The 21885-nt window shown below is 45.7% G+C and overlaps 1 protein-coding gene across 7 annotated transcripts in view; it reads right to left on the bottom strand.

The window, feature by feature from the left end:
- NIN (ninein) overlaps window positions 1-21885 on the bottom strand; it is a 114770-nt gene that overhangs the window by 73263 nt on the left and 19622 nt on the right. For all 7 annotated transcript variants that reach the window (XM_050954589.1, XM_050954585.1, XM_050954588.1 and 4 more), the window contains exons 4-5: window positions 16272-16353; window positions 1433-1602 (exon numbers count right to left, since the gene is read on the bottom strand). In XM_050954589.1, coding sequence (XP_050810546.1) covers window positions 1433-1602; window positions 16272-16353 — 252 coding nt within the window. The remainder of the gene's footprint in view (window positions 1-1432; window positions 1603-16271; window positions 16354-21885) is intronic.

The following is a 21885-nucleotide window of genomic DNA, read 5'->3' as shown; positions in this document are numbered from 1 at the left end:
GTTTACTTTCCTTGTGTTAAGATCCAGAGGGTCTGGGGGGTCCCCGGGCAAGGTTTTGGGAGGGACCAGAGTGTACCAGGCACTGGAATTCCTGCTTGGTGGCAGCGCTACAAGTACTTAGCTGGTAATTGAGCTTAGAGGAATTCATGCTGGTACCTCATCTTTTGAACGCTAAGGTTCAGAATGGGGAATTATACCACGACACTGATAGTGTAACACTCCTCGGGTCTAGAACCCGGGTCTGTAGAGCTACCAGGCAGGTGACATCTCCAGGCTGCCACCCAGCGGCAGCTGTAAACAGCTCATGCTCCACTTCCCATGACCTGTTGTGGAGAATGACCATGGGAAGTTCCGCCTTAGGGATTTGATAGACAGCAGCCTAATGGCTCTTGATTGGCTGCCTGCCCTATATAAACCCAGGCAACAGCATGGATCTTCTCTAGCTGCCATGACTGTTCCTGCTCTTTGCACTCAGCTGGATTTGGACTTTGCTTCCTGACTCAAACCCTGAAACCTGACTCAGACCCTGGACCTTGGTATCGACCTTGGAACCCAACTATTAACTCCTCTGCTCCTCCCAGTCTCATGTGTGGCCCTGCTCTGAACGCCCTTGTTGGGATCCTGACAGACTGCTCCATAGCTCGTGCAAGAGCTGGGCTCTTCCACGAATCTGCAGAAAGGGCCATACAACTCTTTGGAGTGTGTGTGACTGGAAGCCATCCTTCCTACTACACCGAGCAAGCTCAAGTCGCCTATAGAGCTTGCAGTGTGGCCTTCAAGTGGTCAGTTATATTCAAAAGTTCTTCATATAAAGGAAAGATTGACTACGGCAGAGAGGTGGGTGGAAGGTAAGGAACATTCATTACAACTGACCACAATTTGGGCACTGTGGAAAAACCAACACTTAAGGAGAAGCCTTCTTGCAAAACACTAACTTGCTCTGGGACCACACAGTGCTGTAGGGACAGACGTACACAATGGGGCTAAAATTGTTAAACATTTGCATTGCTGGCACTGATGCTAATCCAGTTGGATTTCTCCAGCATCACTGGACTTTTCATCTTGCTCACCAGTGAATCAACATATTAACTCAGCATTAAAATAAGAACCAAATGCTCATAGAGATGCCGCGAAGACGTCTTTTTCCCCAGAAGGGAACCTTAAAAAGCAAGCTATGAGAAGCGCATTTAACTGTTTGTGATGTCCCCTTTCTTCCCTAATGCCACACATTGCTCTGCCTTGTATTGTCTACTTTAGCACATTGTTGCAAGATTTAATTTTGGGCCAATGTACGCTTAAAAGGAAGGGAGTCAGAAGGAGGCCAGGGTCATGTCCAAAATCTCACTTTCCCCCCCTCACACATCCCATCAATGCGACGCAGGTCCCATGGATAGTCACTTTCTGACTATAGATTTAAATGGGGGCACTTTACCTCATCGCAGTCATTGGAAGCGATGTGTGAACTCCGGGCTGCTTCACTGAGAGGCTCAATCACAGTCACCTCGGCAAACTCTTCCACGGATTCCTGAAACTCCGGCAGGGACCGCCTGCCATAGCGTTTCCCACCTTTGATGTATTTGGGCTGGGCTTCAGGTGAAGAATCTATTGAATTAAAACAAAAAGAAAAAGAAAGAGCATTGGCAGCATCATTCCCAAAGAAGCAGTCAGCATTTAGTCCCAGCAAGATGCATCATCATACAACTGTAAAGAACAAGTGATTCCTTCATACTTGTGGCAATTCAAAGAGCAGCTCCTCTGGTAATTATATTGTCCATAGTACTGAGTCTGGGACATCTCTAGGTGGTGCCTGCTTCCATGAATACTTGCACATGCTCTAGAAGGCCTCCAAAGCATGCCTCGCTTTGCAGCCTTAATTCTGCAAGCAGTTTCTCTCAACCTTTTGGAGAGTGGTTTTGAGAACGCTGTTTTTATAGGGGGTTCTCTCACCTGGAGAGCAGAGGCAACTAAAACCAAACCAAAAACACCCCAGAGATGCAAATGCTAAACAGTAATTTAGAATAAGACCCTGAATAAGCATTGCAAAAACTAGAGAGCCCAAGAGGTACCAACATATGTCAGCTATGCAGTTGGTACTGAAGACTGTGGCTTTTGTTCCAAGCCATACATTACAGTCCATTTATCAATCTACATTGACTGCTCCCAGTCTGAAAACCAGGCTGCAAGGCTACACCTATTGAATCACTGGGAATGGGCCCGTCCACACCTAAAGGCCCCTCCCCTTAGCCTAAGGAGAGGAGCCACCAGACACTGGAGTTAAATGATTACAGGGGGCAACTAATGAAACAAACAGGGACAGGAGTGAGGGTCACAGGTCAAAAATCTAGGATCCAGAGAACACTGAGCAGAATATCCCGGACAGTGCCCACTTCTCCTCAAAGGCGTCCAGGGAGCCAGTAGACATGGCCTAGCGGAACGCTGCCTGGAGATGTGATTTCAAGAGGATAAGAAATAGGCCCACAGTCACAGAGCATGCCGTGCTCCCCTCCAGTTTCCTCCTCCTGGTATGGTTGATGGCCACCTTGGTCAGCACCAGGAGGAGATTGACATGGAGATCTCGTGACTTAGTGAGGTCATGGATGGGGTGTGAGTAAATAAGGAGATGCAGCAAAAAGTGCAGCCAGAACTTAAGGGAGAGTTTCTGGAGGAGCCGGAAAGGGGGCTGCAACCTGGTGCACTCGATGTAAACGTGCTCCAGGGTTTCCCTCTTGCTGCAGAAAGAGCAGGTGTCGAGCGAGGCGGTGAACCGCTCCAAGTACAAGCCCATGCTCATGGCTCTGTGAGGAAGCAACCAACTAATACTCCAGTTGAGTTTCAAGAATCGCTCCTGCAGAACAAAACCGCCAGGAGATCTAAAAGCCTTCATACTTGATAGCCATGTAATGTTGGGTTTTGTACCACCTCCTGCGAGCAGCTCCCACTCCTCCACTGTATCAGACATCACCAGCTAGTTACCAGTAATGGTCTTCATACACCATCAGACTGTACTCTGTCTGTACTCTGAAAAGTGATACTACAAAACAGCATCATCTTGAGCTCAATGTTTTCTGTCCCTCACTGACTTCCAGACCGAATTCGCCCAGTTTGCAAGCACAGATAGGCTGATTTTGGACAGCTAACGGTGAAACCTGGGATGTGAAAGTGACAATGAGTCGTTTCCTTCTTGCCCATCACCAGTAATGAAGATTACTGCAGGCTTAATTACATACTCCGTTACACACGCACTGCTCCGTGCTCTTCAGAGTCCCACCCTCAGAGACCTGTGCAACCCTCCCTTTGCTTTCAACGGATGCGGTACTTTTAATCTACAAGTCTGACAGTGACCCCGCAAGTGGGGGGAAAGGAGCACTTGAGGAATGGGCCGTCCCCAGAAGGCACTCATGTTTTGATTGGAATAAGCGATCAATCTTATCTATATGACAAGCAGGGTGCATATCACACCTTGCATGGTGCATTATAGAGCCAATGTCAACTGCAACCCCTTTTAGTTGTCTCAGTTATGGGGAGGTGAGTCGCAGCCTCTCTCACAACCAAAATTTCAAGCTTCCCTTATGGGAACCTTCTGCACTGGGCAGTGAATTTCCCAGCACCGCTTACTTAAAGCAATCAAAGTTGAAAAGAGGGAAGTTGTGCTATTTTTAGCATAAGTCATTCAGCGTCTGGAATTTGGTCAAATTAAATGGAGGATCAAATTAACCAGGGATTCAATTAAGGGAATGCTTCGTTTTGAACTGTTTGTTAACTTTTGTATTTGAAAGTCCCACAAGGCTTTTTGGCCATTTGTAATGCACTGAGGCAGCGGTGAAGGTAGCAGCTTTTTTAAATTTTATTTGAAGAGAGCTCTGGTACAAAACAAACAAGACTGCAACAGCAATGAAGACCAGAAAATCCATTCAATTACTGAAAAGACACACAGGGCTCTAAGGAAGTTATAGGGGCTTTATAATCCCCTTCCCCTCCAGGGTCATCTTGGATATTATTCCTTTAGATATGGATGCCATCTTCAAGCTTGTTAGAGTGAAAAATATTCTGCAACTTAGCTATGCAATGAATTATAAAATACACAGGACTGGGAACGCTTTGATTTTTCCAGCTTTACGCGCCATCCATATATATTGCAGCTCTGGGGAACAAAATCTGTGCACACGTTTGAACAAGATTTGCTGCAGCTGGGAGCTCGCACATGAAAGTGAAGGGCACAGATAGACTGATTAAGAGCTCGGAGAACAAAAGTGAACCTTATCACTGCTATTAAAGCTGGACTAACACCGAGCAATCTCTACCCACAGCTTTCTCTGAGATGTTAACATTTCTGGCTGCTTACTAGCCCATTTCTTTTCTCCTGCCCCCCTCCACAGCCCCCACCGAAAATGCTCTTGCCACGGTGCAGTCTTATTTCTCAAAGGCAGAAACACAACTTTAGGGAGGCCTGTATCTAGAAAGGTTTCAGAGAAGGTGAGAAACAGCTTGGGAACAATGCAGCTATTGCTAGATGTACTCCCCGACTCCTTAAATCCCAGCAGAATCCAGCGTCTGTTTTGTTTTTTCTAAATGCTTTGCACAACTCCTGTTAGCAAACAAGGCTTTTGAAGACACAGGAGAACCACCTCTGAAAACAGAACTTGACACTTGTACTATTTGTGAAAAGGACGGTGAGATTGTGCTTGGAATAGAGAGGTCTGACTTTAACATATTATGCCTAAGCCCAGTTGGCCAATGAGTCTAAGGTGTCTGGACATTTCCATCTCCAGACTGCGAGGGAAAATGATGTTCTGCAAACTTTACTGAAGGACAGGGACAGACCAATGCTTCTTTCTAGTCCGATTTCTGATTCCTAAGCAGTAAGGATGAGTGAGAGATGACATGCCATGATCTATGCACCTTAACTGCACTGCTGGTGCAGCACACTGCTTAGAACAAAGCCTTATTGTTGACGCGATTTCGTAATCCCCCCACTTCCTTCCCTGCATTTACTCATCCTGAAGTGGAATTGTCTCAGCCAATCAAAACCGAGGGAATGCTGGAAAAGTACTGACCATAACTGTACATTTCTCATTTATAGGATTCCCGGCACTCCAGTTGTCTTAGGCTTCTGATTTGCATGATCACTGGTGCACTGTTATTTCTACACCATAGAAATAGGAGCACACTTCGAGTGCTCCTTGAAATCCCTGCATTCAGGCTGTCTACTACCCTCTGAACACCACATCTATGTACCTACAAACATGTCCCCTACACTGCTCCCCATATGGTATGCGGTTAAGAGTCCGTCTTAGGGTACATCTACACAGCAAAGTGGCAGCCTGCAGCAGCGAGTCTCAGAGCCCAGGGTTTGTGCTACAGAACTAAAAACAGCAGTGTAGACACTGCGGCTTGGCCTCTGAAGGCCACCCCCCTCCTGAGGCTGCAGAGCTCAAACTCCAGCCTGAGCCGCAACATCTGCCCAGCTGTTCTGAGCACCACGTATGGATCTTTAGTGGTGGTGTGGGCACAGTCTACCTGCAAGTGGGAGGAGACCAAGGTTAAACTGGGTGGGATCAGAAGCAGAGGTGGCCATGTTTGTTGTGGCTATCCACAGACAGATGGGCAGTCCCATCTTAGCATGAAGGTGTGAGAACACCAATATAAAAAAAAACAAAAACAGACTCAACATAAAGGTGCTTCAGGGTTAGGAAGTACTAAAAGTCACTGTGGCTCTAGTACCGTTATTTAGCCAAGAATAGTGTTATGCTGCAAACAGGAAGCATCCCCAGCTACTGTGAAAGTCCTCATGTTTCACCCCAAACCCCCAGGCATTACTTCTTAGAGGAGGGCATACAAAGAAGTTTTACAAACAACAACTATCCAGTTGCCCTACTCCACAGCCAACTGTTCGTCATTTCAGAATTATAAGCATTCAAACTACAGCAGCTGGAGTGGGAGCTATTTTTAATACACCAATATTTTTATGTAATTCAAATTCATATTCAGGAAAATTCGCATATATATTTGCTGGCAAAATGCTGAAGAAAGTGACCAGCACATCCAAAGCACAGCATGTTTTGGTGCCGTTTTTTAATTGAGTTGACGTACGTACCTTAGTTCCAGCTTAAGTTATGAACATTACTACAGCCAGGATAGATTTCTTGGGTCCATGTTGTGTGCAGCACACAATAAAATGGCAGAGAAACTTTTCAAATCAATGTGATATGCGAATGCAGGTACATGACGTTGTGCTCGATGCAGATGGTATTTAGGTACAGGGTATTAAAAGGGTATTAGAAGAAGTTTTTTAGCATGATGTATACTCTTAGGCGTTTTTGGAAAGACTGATGGTATTAAAAGCTCTTCCTGGCCTCTGGTATTCCAGGGTGTGAACAGCGAGACAGGTCAAGTCATTGCTTTCCACGGAACCTCCGGCTATCATCTTGCCAAGAAGAAGCTGAATGAAGACCAAATGAGGGTTGGTCGGGGATGCACTGACTTTCCATGAGATTTAGGTGCCTAACGCACTTTGGAAAACCTTACCTAGTGCCTAACCTTCTACTCCTAACTTGCATTTAATTTTTGGATAAAACTTGACAGGCAGACAGATCTTTATGGTAGCACAAGTCCAGATTAAAGTCCAGAAGGGGCCATTATAATCATCTAGTCAGCCCTGCAGTATAACGCAGGCAGGCATCACTGTGTGGAATCTTGAGCATTTAGCCCAACAGCTTGAGACTGAAATAACAGTTTGAAGCGAGACATCCACTGTTGATGTAAAAACTACAAGTGATGGAGAATCTACCACATCTCCTGCTATCTGTTTCGGTGAGTAAATGCCTCCATGGTTCAAGCATCAATCTTTATTTTCTACCTCCTGGAACCAGAGTACTTCAACCTACGCTCTAGTCTCACACTCTTGGAGTAAGGAGAAGAGATGATATGGAATCAGTCCTTCCAACCCTTGAGGCAAATTTTCCCCTATCAAGGACAGACTTCGCTTTCCTAGCCCAAGCATCAAAAGCCAGATACCATACAAAAGGAGTTTAAAACGAGGGATGCCACTACCCTGAAAGCCAGTCATTTCAAGAGGAAATTAATTTCTTTGCTGCTCAAGATTCCTTAAAAAGAGACCAAATACTCCTAGTCACTGCTAACAAAGCCAGACAGCCTACCACCGTACAAATCACATTAGAGAGATAGAATCTAATAAATCCTAATCCCCAGAGATACTAGGCATCATCTAAACTCCTCTTAGGCCCTATTTCACACTTCAGTCTTAGCAATGTGCAGCCACAAAACAGCAAGCTACTGAGGCCTGCTGGAGCCCTTTGTCTGACAGAGCAGAGGCTGCTGGAGTTTTAAAGACACAAGACCCCTTTTCTAGGAGACGCGAGGTCCCTCCTATAAAAGAATCACTGCCTGTTTGAAGGCCCCAGTTGTGAAAGCCGATTGCATGGGCACTCTCAGGCCCACATGGATGGCGCCCGACTGCAGAAAGTTTCCCATGTGAATCAGCTTGCAGAACTGGGGCACAAGCAAAGCCAGGGAACAGGAATAGACTATACATGTCCAGCAGAGAGTGTCCCGCGATGGCTAGGAACATTCACAGTGCTTGTAAGTTATTCCCAATACGCCTTTTGGGAGGCAGCGTTAGGTGATCAGTTCTGTTTTCTCCAATATCTGTGTGTCATGAGTAAACGCAGCAGCCAACTGCATGCGAGTACTGCAGTAAGCTGTTCTTTAATTTGTTTAGGGCATTCTTTTAATCTTTAACACCATCCTGATAATCCACTCCTAACCAGGATTTTAACACACAAAACCTCACTTCTTATTTGCTGCTACAGAAAAAAAGCCTGATTAATTTTACACACGTGACTGATTTCACCAATTTTCCCTCCAATTCTATACAGAGAAACAGGTGCCTTCGCTTGGTTAAACATGAGACAGTAAGTGACTCCATGTTAACCGGCAACCCCTGAAGTTACTATGGATCTGTGCTCAAATGGCTCAGTGCAGGATGGGAGCCCAACACCCAGGGCAAAGACAGTTTTAAGAGTCGAAATGTATATGAAGTACAGCTACTATTTTTCTGCCAGAGATTTATTTTCTCACACACACCACTCTTTTGAAATCTCTCAACCACAATCGCTTGCTCCATGGCAGAATGTGGGCTGACAGAGTGGCCACTGGAGGCCAGACTCCTAGGATCCTTTAACCCTCTACTCTCCGCTTTTTCCTCTGTCTTTTCCACAGCCAACATCCTCCTCTTGCTTTCTAGGCAGGAGTTAATGCAGCACTTCAGGCCAGAGGGTTGGACAACCAGCCACTTCCAAGCTAGGTGGGAATTCTGGATGGCAACTGGTGCTTTTAGTCTGAGATGCTGATGCTACGGCTCAGAAGCCAGCTGAGTCTTTCCTTGCCACATCAGCCGCTACCCCCATGTGTTAAACACAGACTGCAAACAGGACAGGGAGCACTCCCTGCACCAGCCGTGGAGGAAGGGGAAGTACAGGGAACCCTCCTCTACTTTCAACAGAGCAGGGGGAGCTGCTTACTTGGATTATGGCTACCCCCAGGCTTTACATCTGCTTAATAATGGAGCAGAGTGGGTCACTTCCCTGAGAGATGTGCTTCCAGGTGATTCACAATCCAATGTCCTTCCCAGGAACGCGGCCGTGTCCGAGAGGAAAACCCCCCAAAGTGCACGTTTCACCAGACTGGCTGCTGCTGTGATATAAGAGATCTGCAATCTTCCCCACGCCCACCAACCCATTCAAGTCCCCAGCCAGCTCCCTCTGCAGGAAGTGCTTATGCAGCAAGAGGCCATTCTTGTTCCTTTCTCTTCCGACATTGCAGTCTGGCACGTCCCCTTTGGCCGCATCGTTACCCAGGAGAGAGCTCTGATCCAGCGCTGTCGCTTCTCTGAAGTCAGCAGGAACCCAGGACACCCCGTGCCCCGTAAGGCAGAACCCACCGAAGGGAGAATGGCTGCATCTGAACAAGAGCCACTGACGAGACATTCAGACACATCAGAACGAAGCCCTTGGAGTTTCGTTATGTGAGATTCCTGCTGGATCAAAGTGAGCTTGCTGGCGCGGTAGGAGCCCATTAGAGAATAGCCTTCTCATCCTCTGCTTTGTGCATGCAGGGCACTCTTCAAGGCAGAAGCCACCTGCTGCCACTGCCATCTGCCCCTCTCCAGTGAAACACACACAGCCCTGCAGCATCACTAATTCCATTATGCCAGCGAGCACACAGGCCGTCCTACTACCTGCCTTTCCTGGGGAAACTCAACCCCCTCCACTACCGCCAACGTGTCTCCGAATCAACAAACTCACTCACAGCTTCAACCCAAGTGTCCGGACCAAGTGCTCCCTCTGTTACTCAAGATCAACTGGTGTAGCTTCCTTGACCCCACCCTTTTCTCCAAGAGAAAAACCTGAACAAAATCCTGTCCCAAATGCTGGGAGTGCTCCCCAAACATCTCTTCCTCGCCCCCTTGGTTATCTTCCAGCAGAAGCAGAAATCAATAACCAGGAAGCCAACATGGGTGACAGCAACAGGCTGGATTCTTCTGGCCTCCCTACTTCTAACATTGTTTCAGACTCGTGCAGGTTTCTCAAGTAAAATACCGAGACGGGCTGACTGGCTCCTCTGCTGCCTGCCAAATTGAAAGCTCACTATGAGCACACAAGCGTTCCCACAACCACGAGCTTGATTCCTCCTCTGCACGCAACAGCTGTTGTGATAAGCTATGCTTTATGCGTCAACTGCAGTGAATCATTCCCTCCTGAGCAGAGACCAGCTTCGAGTTCGAGAATGAAGTTCCCTGAAGCCCATTTCTGAACCAATCCTGCCCCCCAATTTGAATTATGCCCCCATGTAGAGCAGCGTTAGCTTATCAGGCACAGGGACACAGGCTCACAAAAGAACAAGGGCAGAATACATAAGGAAGAATCACAGCCTGAAAACCTATGATTTTTTTTTTATCTCATTATTTCTAGGGGGCGTGATTGGCGATTTTTGAAAGCTTGGGGCTGACAGTGCTAAAATTACGCTAATTGCTGAAAATTTGATACCAACAGCATACACTATATTAGAGACAGGAGTTTTGCTCTAAATTTTAAGAAAAAGTGAACACCTATACATTTTGTCAGCTTGTCAAAATGCATTAAATATACATTCCTTCCAGGCCAATAGGACTCCCTAGCTGACACATAAGCCTTTTTAATTTCATGACATTCAAAATCCAGATGACAAATTACTGATTATGTTGTGTCAATTTCGATGGCATACACGGGCCCAGAGAGTTAAAGGTGTTAATGTGACCCTGTCATTATACAACAAGTAAGTGTGGTTCAGGGTTTCCAGTACAGAGACCTTGGCCTGCTTAGTACCATGACAGATGTATTAGAAAATTCATGCCGAAGTTTGGGAATTTATGGATCATGTTACACAAGGAAAAAAGATATTCTGGAATTGGAAGTGAATGTTTTATATATAACTTTCACAATCAGAATTCCTTTTTCAGGGGGAGGATGTCCATCTCATTTTCTCAAGCACTCCTTCCTGCTGGGGAAGAAAGAACTGAGCTGCAGAATTAACCCTGAGTTATAAAGGAGTCAGTTTCCCCGCCTTTGACAAGAGCAACACAAGAGGGAGAAGAGACAGGATAGTACAAGTGTGGGATGAGGGGCTTGGGGGAATATAGCTTTTGTCGGTGTTCGCAGCATAGAAGGCAGCTAGTTGGTCATAGATGGATGCTATGGACTGGCAGGTTGACCGCGACAGCTGTTACTCTGAATTCTGGCTCACTTCCCTAGTCTGAGACATGACCTGGCTGATGCCTCTCCTTTATGGGTCTCTCTCATGCTGGGCAGAGCAGGACAGACTCTCTCATCTTTGTTCTTGCCATGTGGTACAGCTGGCTTTGGGATCCGGTGAAAAGCCAAGAGAAGTAGAACAGGAGGAAGATAATGGAAAGCAACACACAAGACGGCAGTAAACAGTAGGCTCTTGCATGTATCAGGGTGGGTCCTCGCTGGAGCAGCTGTGATGGTCAGGTATCCCCACTGGTGCCCAGAGGTCTGGTTGTTTCAGTGACATGATGGTCCTTGAGGATCACAAAGAACAGAGTCCCTGGAGTGAAGTGAAGGCTGGCCAGCCCTCCCCACCCGTCTGGGAATTCCCCGGTCTGTTCTCCACCTCCACTCCTTTTCATGGCCCTTAAAAAGGGGCAATAGGCAGAATAGCCTATCCTCTCACTATCCTGCTCACCAGTCAGGCCAGATTTGCAACACTCCAGTTTTGGTCCAAGAAGTGTGGGACTGGAAATCGGTGTTCAGACATGGTCTCATCAGTTCCTTAGTTGCATCAGTAGCCCTTTTTGTTTGGACTTACCGAGTGGTTTGTTTCCTTTAGGTACCTTTCCCCCAACAACATCTGTTAGAAGCGACTGGAATGTTTTATAAGATTTCCTTTGCCCTCCCACAGGTGAGCTCACAAGTGGGGTGGGCTTGCCAGGCCCCAGTTACCTTCTTCTATTGGAGTACCATGGCCGGGCGTTCATGCTCCTAGTGCTTCAGGTGGTTACTGTTTTCATTGGCACAACCCAAAATTCAGCCCTTCCTATAACCATTATTTTGAAAAAATAAGTTCCTCAGCATCTTAGCTGGATGATCAACTACTGAACACAGAGCACCAAATTGGGGAAGGAAGGGATAGCTTAGTGGTTTGAGTATTGACCTGCTAAACCCAGGGTTGTGAGCTCAATCCTTGAGGGAGCTACTTGGGGGATGTGGGACAAAAATCTGTCTGGGGATTGGTCCTGCTTTGAGCAGGGGGTTGGACTAGAGGACCTCCTGAGGTTCCTTCCAACCTTGATATTCTAATGAGTCTTGGTTCATCAGCATGCACAGGCATGGCCTGCGGTGCTCTACATGCCAGCTCCATGCTGATGAGCTGGAAGGGAATTAAACAAATAACCTCATCCCCTTACAAGAGACCAGCTATCCTCCCCGGCTCAGAGGGGACTGGTTGATTTGCATCATGAAATGATGTGAACCATCCAGCTTGTTGGTGCAGTTTCAAGATCTGCCATCTCTGGCAGCAGCATCCCTTTAAACAATTTCAAGAGCTCAGAGAATTGAGATGAAAATCCACCAGTTTTAAGAGAAAAGTTACAATTTTTGTTGCATGGTGCCTTGCTATCAGGCATGGGATTCTCCACATTCACTGTACAAATACATCTGCCAAGAACAGCTTTCCACTCAGTTCTTTGGAAGGTTTTGTTTTTTGGGGTGTGCGGCACGGGGAGGGATGGGTTGTTTGTTTGACAAAACCACACAATTCTCTGCATATGTATAAAATTTCACTTCACTATCTATCAGAAATTTAAAATCTAGGAGAAGAATCGAACATTTTTACTGGACTTAAAGTTATCCCCTTGTTAAGCCATCTCTTATTTCCTGGATTTCATGCTGTCCCCTGCTCAGAAGCACAGAAGGGAACGGATTACATGATTTACATACAGATGTGACATAACAAAGGAAGATGCTAACCACAGATTCTAAAAGGCCCAATTGTCAGTTGTTCGGCACCAGAACTCCAGTTGAAATCAAGGGGGAGTTGCAGGTGCTCAGTGCCTCTGGGGGGGGGGGGAAATAAAGTCACCATTTAGATCTTACTCTATGATAGACAGCCAGGAGGTCACCCCAGATTATGTTTAGCATTCCTCAGATCCCATGCCTGATCCTAGAAAGGTCTGAACATTGACAATAGTAAGATCCTCTCAGCCATGCAACTTTCTGGGGAGGATGACCACCACAAACCTAGCACTGGTCCACAATCCGTTTCCTACTTAGCCAAGAGCTTGAAATGATGGGCTGAAACGAAGAAAGGAGAAACAGGAGAGGAATGGTTAACAGACCCAAAGGCAGTGAGCAGTTTGACGCATTACATCTCTGTTTTGTCAGCCCCAAAGAGCTTCATTTCTGAGGGCTTTTACTTAGCTTGTCCAGAAATCTTTGTGCCAAATGACTGACCTGGAGCTTGGGTGAGAAAAACAGATGGTTCAAACAGACACTTTCCTTATAGAAAGGAATTCTCTCAAGTCACTCTTAGAACTGGGTAGAACAGAGCTCTCTGTTTTTTAAAAAACTGGCATATATTCTTTGCATTTCCTGCTGTTGTCATACTTGTATCTTGGACAGCTGCTGCATTAAATAGGATTTTTCTTCCTGTAGCATGCTCAGCATTTCTTTTGCTCAATGCGAGATTTCAGGGCATACTGGACCTTCAGCTATGTTTCAATGTCATATTTTTGGAACTCTCAGCTGCTGGAAAAGCAGTCCAGTTGTTTTCCCTCACGCAGACCAATTATTCTGATGGCTTTAAGTCCAACTCCCACCCCCCTGCCCCCAATATCTTCATAAAAGCAAACAACATGCTAAACAGACTGAAGGCAACAGAAAGACTTCTGCTCTCAAGTCCCGTCTCAAGTGTTCTGTCAGCACTCTGTCCCACTAACTTGGCCTCGATGTCAATAAATTGGTCATCTGGGACCTGAGTTGTCAAACTTAGTAACTGGAGATGCAGTAGCAGCCTGGACACCTCCTCATGTTTGCTTCAGTTTCAGACAGAATTCCCTTGAGAGTCGCTGGGCCCCAGCACTCTCACAGCAGGGCTCTGCACAGCTCCCAAAGATGGCTGCTCTGCATTTCTCCCAGTCTTTCAGCCTTTAGAAGCTCTATCCTGGCCTGTCTCATTGTTGACGTTGTTTGCAGAGATTTTGTAAGGGATAATGCCCCAAGCTTACCCTCGAAATGGGCAGATTTTTAAGTTCACTAGGGAACGAATACCCCCTTACACAGGGGTAGGTGTCTTCTCTCACAGTCTGCTGGTTCTTCCCCAGAGGCTCCAAACTTCCCAGCTCACCGAGTAGGATCCCGGATTTTCTCATCTTGTATTGCCAGTTACCATCTTCCATCTCATCTCCCTCCCACCCACCACTAGACTGGGGCACTAGCTTTACGGGAAAGGAGGAATGAGTCTTCACCAGGCCTGTGATGCTGCTCTTTAGCCAGCCACAAGGAGTTAAGGAAAAATTAAGAGCGCATATTCCATTCCAGGACTGAAACTGCCACCTGTACCACAGCCTTGGAAGCAAGTCACCCAGGAGCTGTCTGTTGGTCCCACATCTTCTGTGCCACAACGAACTTGTAGCAACTGAATCTCAGGGAAAGAAATTGCCCAAAGAGGTGTGGGTTTGCAAGTCCAATTGAACAAGTCACTGTGCCACTGCAATGCTAGGAAACTAACAGGGTTCCCCACACATTTTTTTACATCTTTCAAAAGGAAAATGCAAGGGATTCAAAACTACTGCCTTAACGTATGGGAAATACCCAGCTCCCACCAGAACCTAGCTAGCAATGACCACTGCCCTGGCAAGCTGATTGTTATACTCAGAGCTAGCAGCAATAAGAGAAGCCTTCCTTCAAACTAAGAGGACACAAACGGAAAGCTAGTCATATTTCTGTCACTCAAAAAGTGTCATTTATGAAATAAACAGCATATTACAACTTGTTACATAGAACAGGTTTTCTTCAGAAAGCATTAAGCCAAGTCTGCACTGCTGGGATTCCTTTCTTATGTTCGCTAGATTAATTACTCAGACACTACAACTAGCAACACTCCTGTGTGGAGCAGTGATCCATTTCTCTGCACCAGCGATGTGCACAGCTACAAACCACCATATGGAGCTGCAATCTGGGTTTGCACACTTGACCCTGCAATCAGACCATGCAGAACAATCATCAAGCAAGCCAAGGTCATGGGCCTAATCCTCATGATATAAATTTCTCACATAAAGTGTAGAAGGCAGGAGCACAACCAGCTCAGACTATAGAGCGTGACAATTTTTTTTGTTCATTTAAAAATTCAACTCAGCTTTTCTGGGCACACCTGGTCACTCCCTTTCAGGCTCCTGAGAAGAACTAGACAACGAACCCATCATTTATCACACTGAAGTTACACAATGCCTGGTGAAGGTCTGCAGGGAATAGACAGGATAGAGAGTCATTAAATGCTGGCATCCCATGTAAGTGCACCATCTTCATGCTCGCCTCCAACAAGCATTAGTGCTGGCTATATTCTCCACCCATCCCTCTTTCCCTCCCCTACCCATCTTTATGATCACTCAAATGATGCAAGGAACTGACTTGTCGTTTGTGGTGGGCAGGAGGGGACAAAGACTTCAAGTGCCTCTATTTGCAGTGTGAAATTAGCTAGGTTGTTATATTCCGTTATAAAAATCTCAAATTTACAGTAGCCTGTAGAGGCTGAAATTAAGATCAGAGCCCCACTCTGCTAGGTAACAAGACCCAGTCCCTGCCCTGAAGAGCTCACTATCTAAATAGAAGAGACAGAAATGAGAGGGGAAAAAAGCATCATCCCCATTCCATAACTGGGAAACTAAACCAGAGAGACATTAAGTGACTTTGATCCACATCTCCCAAGTCCCAGTCCAGAGCCTACACCATATGACCATCCTTTCTCCCTAACTTATTAAATGGAGTAACTTTGCCATCTACCCCAGCTTCACTAAAAGGAGAAGACGGCAGTACACAGCCGTGCAGATCTCTTTTCACCCAGTGTCTGCTAGTTATCACACCATCACCCAAAACCAATGTCAGTATTTCTCCAAAGTTCAGGAGTTTGGAAGGCCCATCTTAATTTAACAGCTACGGTTAAATTTTACAGTTTGCCTGAACTTGTTTGTATGAGGCTCCTAACACACTGGGGCATATACAACACAAGAGGTTACTAAGGGAGGTTGTGGTATCCCCATCAGTGGAGGTTTCTAAGAAGATGTTAGACAAACACCTGTCAGGGATGGTATAGGCAGACTTGGTCCTGTCTCAGCACACTGGGCTGGACTAGATGACCTCACAGTCCCTTCCAGCCCAACATTTCTTGCTGAGTTCTGAGACACAGGGATTCCAGAATTTCTCATGCCTGTCCAGGCATCTAGACCACGGTGAGAAGTGGGATATAAATGCCCAATAAAACATGCATAAAACCAAACATTTTCTACCATCGATCAGAATTCTCCCCTGCCCCACTTCCAGGAGATTCTTAAAAGGAAAGTTCTGCCAAAGGAACACGAGAAAAGCCTCTGTTTCAGTCAGCCCCAGCACTTGTAGCCACGTCCCTGTATAAATGCTGCTGGGGTCCTCTCTTCTCAAGCACAGAAAAGGATTCTTCAAGCACGTTCACAGAAACGTTACCTGGTTCTTGAAAGTCGTCCTCGTTCGATAAGGTTCGGGATAAGATAAGGATCAGCGCTTCTTTAAACTGGTCAAAGTGGACCTTGAAAGAGAGAAAGACATAAATAATTCAGCCAACACAGAGCCATTAACATAGGCAAGGAAATCCTGGGTAAAAGTCTGAAGTGATACTGCATGACTCACTCAAGGCAGTCTGTTTAAGCAGATGGCGCTCCATACATTCCCAGGCCATGTCTTTGAATGCACAGATTTGTTTAAAACCAAACCTTTTGCAAAGGTCTCAAATGAGTCTCAATTTTGATTACTGGGCTCTGGGATACAAAAAGGAGTGACGTAGAGAACATGAAGAGACATCCCTTACTTATGTGAATGACAAACAATGCCTAGAGTACAGCTGTGTTACAGGAAAACCATTTTGATGCATCAGGTGGATTCTTCTGTGGACCAGGGATCATAATGGTGCTTCCTATCAAACCGCTAGCAGATCAGTGCCCCCAGAGGATCTTTCACAACATAAGGCATAGGGCAGTGTCAGAGCACCAACACTGCCTGCTAGATTAGCCCCATAGAGAGTCTTTAGATATAACCTCTACCTCAGCACCTTGCCCAACTCAGTCACTTCTCAGTAGCTGGTACAGCAGCTTCATTTCTCTTTGTTCTTGAAGTGTAGTGTCTACAGTACACAGCTTTTAGCAACATGGCTGTGTCACTTCAGCCATGCTGCTAGAAGTCATTCAGCGTAGCCGGTGTTTGTTGGCGCTCCTGCCGACAAACAACTTCCACACCCAACGAGTGGTGTTTGCATTGTCAGCAGGAGAGCGCCGCTTCCGACAACATGCTGTCAACAGTGGCACTTGTCACAGGAAAACTTGTGTCTTTCTTTTGGGTGGGGGGTGTTAACTTTTGTCTTTCAGAGGGGTTGTTGTTATTCAATTGCCAGTGTAGACATAGCCTTAGTGTTTGAGAAAATGCTATAATCTTCTTCTCTTCCTTCCCAGTCTAAGACAGACAGCCTGGGTTATTTGTAGGGTGTTTCTCTGAGTGTCAACACACTGAGGGGAAGTGAAGCGAAGCAGAACTGGCAAAATTGTTTAGGTGACTAGTAACATCAGTGAAAAAATTGCATATTTTGGCCAAAAAACTGAGGGTATTGGAAACATCAGAATGGTCTGTTTCAAATCAACGTTTCATTTCAAATTGACCCAAACAAAAGTTCCATTTTGGCAAGAAAAAAAAAAGTCAGTTTTGTTTCAAAACTGATTTCCTCCCCCCCCCCCCCCAACTTTTGGGGCCAGTCACTGAACGAAAAAGTACCAGCTAGTCACTTGCATCTGAAGAAGTGGGTATTCACCCACGAAAGCTCATGCTCCAAAACGTCTGCTAGTCTATAAGGTGCTATAGGACTCTTTGCTGCTTTTACAGCTAGTCACTGAGCTCCAACGCCAAGCACTAGCTGAACATTTTCCACTGAGCTCTGAAAGTGGCAAGACTTACCGTCTCTCCTCCTGGAGGAGGCCTCCCCTTGCCAGCTGAGTGACAGTTCCAGTGAAACACAGAGGTACTAGTGGGAAAGGTGAGGATCTCAAGTACCCGGGTCCAATCCCATGGAGGGCTCAGATACCGGGCTGGGATGTACAATTGGATGCTGTGTTCACTGAGGAGCTCGAGCAGGGAGCAGAACATTGAGCTGATGTGATCCCAGAGGCTGGTGTTGCTAAGCAAGCCACTGCTGCATTTTGGAACAGTTCTGAGCTTTTTCAGAGCACACCGCTTAACCAAGCCTGAAGTACTATCACTGCTCCTGCACTACCCCAAAAGGAGACCTGCTCCCAGTCACCCACGATTCACAGAAAACTCACCACCCTCACCATGCGGGTTAGCTGGTGGCAATGACAGGAGTCGATGTGAAAGGGGAGTCTGAGAATGCCAGAAAGCAGCTCAGTTACCCAGTGAAGGAAAGAATTCGAACACTGAACTACATGCATAATGATGACTTACGAAGAGTTAGCTAGAAGAGACCTGTCCAATCCCCTGGACAGTGCAGGCCAAGGTGTGTTCGAGTACTCTGACCAGATTAGTTTTAAGTTTCTTGCTAAGCTGTTTTGTGAAACGTTTGAGTGAGTGAACATTTCATTAACTGGAGATTTCTGGTTTGATGGTCCACAGTGAAATAGTCGCCATATGGTGACAAGTGACATAGAAATGTTTATAAACAGCCGTAATTAAGCTTCAGAACACCCACTGAAACGAACAGGGGAATTTCACACCTTTTGGCACTAGTGTCTTGAGCCTGCATCCTGACAGACTGAAACAGCAGTGCACTAGTTTATACTTTCAAGGTCATCTACAGGACTAGAAGTCTTGGGTTTTAAATATGGTAAAACAAGACGAGGGAGGACAGATCCCCACAAGAGATTTGAATCCATGCATTTCTGTCACCCTGGCCTTTCTGCAGCGCCTGTAAGAAGCACTGTTGCTTTATTGCCATTAACAGCAATGTGGCAGGGACACAGCCTCATTTGTAGAAGCGTATTTCTGAATACCAACAATTCCAGATACCCAGGCCGTACAGCTGCCTCCAGCTTGCACAGCGAGTCAGAAAAAGAAAATGCCAGGACAAGGGGCGAAGCTATTCAACGTCGCTCAGTTGCAAGCCAGAGCTAACCCCGGGGATTTCCCTTTCAGCCAGATGAATTGGAACAGAATTCTCAGCGTTGAACAAGATTTGGTTTATTTTTTATTACTTCCTGAAAATATCCTGTGCTAGTGGCACTAACTGCCGAGGCCTTGTCTACACTAGCAGATTTGAGGGCCATAAATACACTAGTGGTGCAAGTGCACCAGTGGTGAAAGCTCTAGTATAGAGGACCAAGCTGATGACAGTCCCACCAGTGGCAGTTCAGAGAGTGAATTATAGCTTTGTACACAGTCGTACAGTGTTAACACACCTACCTAACCAGACAAACCATCTTTCCTGACAAAGGGGTGCATTTTTTACCTTGGGTTAACCTAAGCACGTGACCTATCCTGAGGTAAATAGTGAAGATGAAGCACTTTAGTTTAAACCATGAGGTAAACTAGCTGAAGTCAACACTACTACGCCCCCCACATCTAGCGCCACTGAAGTAAAACCTACAGAGCCTTGTTCACACTGTGTTTTTAACCTCAGGACAGCTGACACACGTTAGTTACACGGAGGTTAAAAAATCCTGCACCTTTATTAGCAGTGAATGACAAGGCCAGAGAGAGAGATTTCTCCTTATCCCAGGGCAGATCACAGAGCATCCAGACAGCTATGCAAGAGTAACACTAGGCAGATTGCTGTACGTGCACACTGCTGCTCTGCCGCTCATCTGCTAGCATAAATGAATTCTGGACTCAACCATTCAAGCTATGCAAATCACCACTAGATTTTTAAACATATGCACAAGAAGTAATTAAACAGAGTTAGATACATGTTCTGTAAAGAAACTTGTTACAGAGGACTTCATCTGAATACTAATTGCTGCCATGCATTCGACGTATATTTCAAAATGCTGGTGTACTTCAAAGGGCAGTTTACAGGGATGGGAGAATTTGCCTGATTAAAAAAAAACTTGACATTTAAACTAAATGAGCATGAATAAAAGATGAAGGAGTTAGATTAACAGTTCCCCTCTGCATCATCTTCTCTAGGATGTGTTTGCGGGGCAGGAGAAGAGGTGAGGCTTCAGATTCAGCACTAGGAAACTGGCCGAGGTACTCTAATTCAGTGCTGAATGTATTAGCAGTTAAACCATTTTCAGCACCAGTTCAGAGGCCCTACTGCTGACAGCTGGCAGCATTAAATCAACGGCCCAGTGTAGCTGGGGCTGTGAACAGGGTTGAAGGAATCACTTGGTCTTGTTTCACATCCCTCACCCACCACATTCCTTGTCATTTTCTCTCCAATCAGAGAATGATGTGAAGCGCTGTGCGATGGAGAGGCAAGTCCTAGCAGTCAGAGCTACCAACTCGCTTTGCCCGAAGCATCAGTGCTTAAGACCCTTAGCACCCAAAAAGATGTAGCCAGCTGACTGCCAAAGTTATCAACCAATCAGTGCACCCAAGGGCTGACTAAAGCCAACTGGGCAAATTCAGGGGTGTAAATTACATATAATCTATTTTAGTTAATGAGTGGTTGAGAAAGGTGTTAAAATACTATTAGACATGACTTCTAAGCATCACTCGCAAGGGCTTGCTGCTTAATTTAGTTAGTGGATTATTCCTACTGTACTATACGGAACAAACTCCAGCTACTTGTAAATTGCTGGCGACAATTTATGTGCAATGAGCAACAAGTAAAAAAAAAAGGGGAGGGGTGTCTGTTCTCCCATCAGTGTGTGAGGGATACAACCAATAATTAGTGGGAATTATTCAGACACCTCTCTTAGCAGCGAGGCAAAGAATAACCCCTTAAGTACTCAACAGTAGATATGTATTTTGTGTGTGTGTGCGCACGTGCGTGTAGGGGGGGAGTATTACTATATTGTTCTCACCTAACAGAGTGCTCATTGTTTTGAAGGAAGCTGCTGCACCATATATCAATGCTAAAGGCTCGAAGAGATATTTCCTGCCAAGTCAGAGCTTGCTATGCAATTGAATGAGTTTTACAGGCAGTGTTAAGGAAGGGGAAGGAGAGTGCAGGGAGGGGGGAGAGTAGAACCAGCACATTTCTCTTGGTGTTTAACTCTAGCCAAACAGCTGCACACGGAACAGATGGCTCATTTTTATCACACGAAGCAATTTCACCATGACCGCTTCAAGTTGAATCTAAAGGAGATTAGTCTTCAGGGAAGAAGCTGATAGTAGTCTTAAAAAATTAACATTGCAATCAGCTGTGCAATGGGATTAAAAATGCAAATAATTAGTCCTACAATATACATCACTGCAAGTTTAGCAGTGAAACAAGAACCCCGGGGAACTTGAGAGAACTTACAGGTGCCCTGCCCAAAATTGAGACTCTGAAGGAAATGACAACAAAAATACAAGTCAAATCATCACACTGGAAAAGGGCTAGGAGGCCTCCCATGAGGAAAAGAATTTGGCCTGTGTTCTCTGAGCACGAAGATTTAATTGCTAGAGGGACACAGTCAACTGAAAGAGTGAACATGTGAGGGTTGGTTCGTTTTTTAAACCTGCTTCTGTCATACAGTAAAAATCTTTAAAACCAAAGATTGGAGGGGAGGGGAGGAAGAATTATTCTTTTACTGTTTATATTGCACATTTGATCTTGGCTGTCCAAAGAAAATGATGAAACAGATCTTAGGTTTGTATGAGTCTCTCTCAAAAAATATCATTTAAGTTTGCTAAATGCAATTGCTAAAAGTAAAACAGGAACACGCTCAAAGAACTGACCAGGGGACCCCCAGACAGACAGCACCTCAAACTCAAAGTTACAGTTGTAAAAACTAGTTGGCCCATTACACCACAGATCCTCAAGCAATGGCTACTGTCACCATGCTATTTCTTTAGTGACACGTTTATTTCCCAGCCTTTTTTAAAGGCCAATGGAGGTACAGGACACAGAGATTTGAAAAGGCTTGTCAAGATATGCAAGTGGAGATACTGTTCTATCAGACAATCTGCAATACAG

Source organism: Gopherus flavomarginatus, chromosome 5 (assembly GCF_025201925.1).
Source record: "Gopherus flavomarginatus isolate rGopFla2 chromosome 5, rGopFla2.mat.asm, whole genome shotgun sequence".
Taxonomy (NCBI): domain Eukaryota; kingdom Metazoa; phylum Chordata; order Testudines; family Testudinidae; genus Gopherus; species Gopherus flavomarginatus.
Note: the sequence above shows the minus strand (reverse complement) of the source record. Positions and strands in the feature narration are given on the sequence as shown.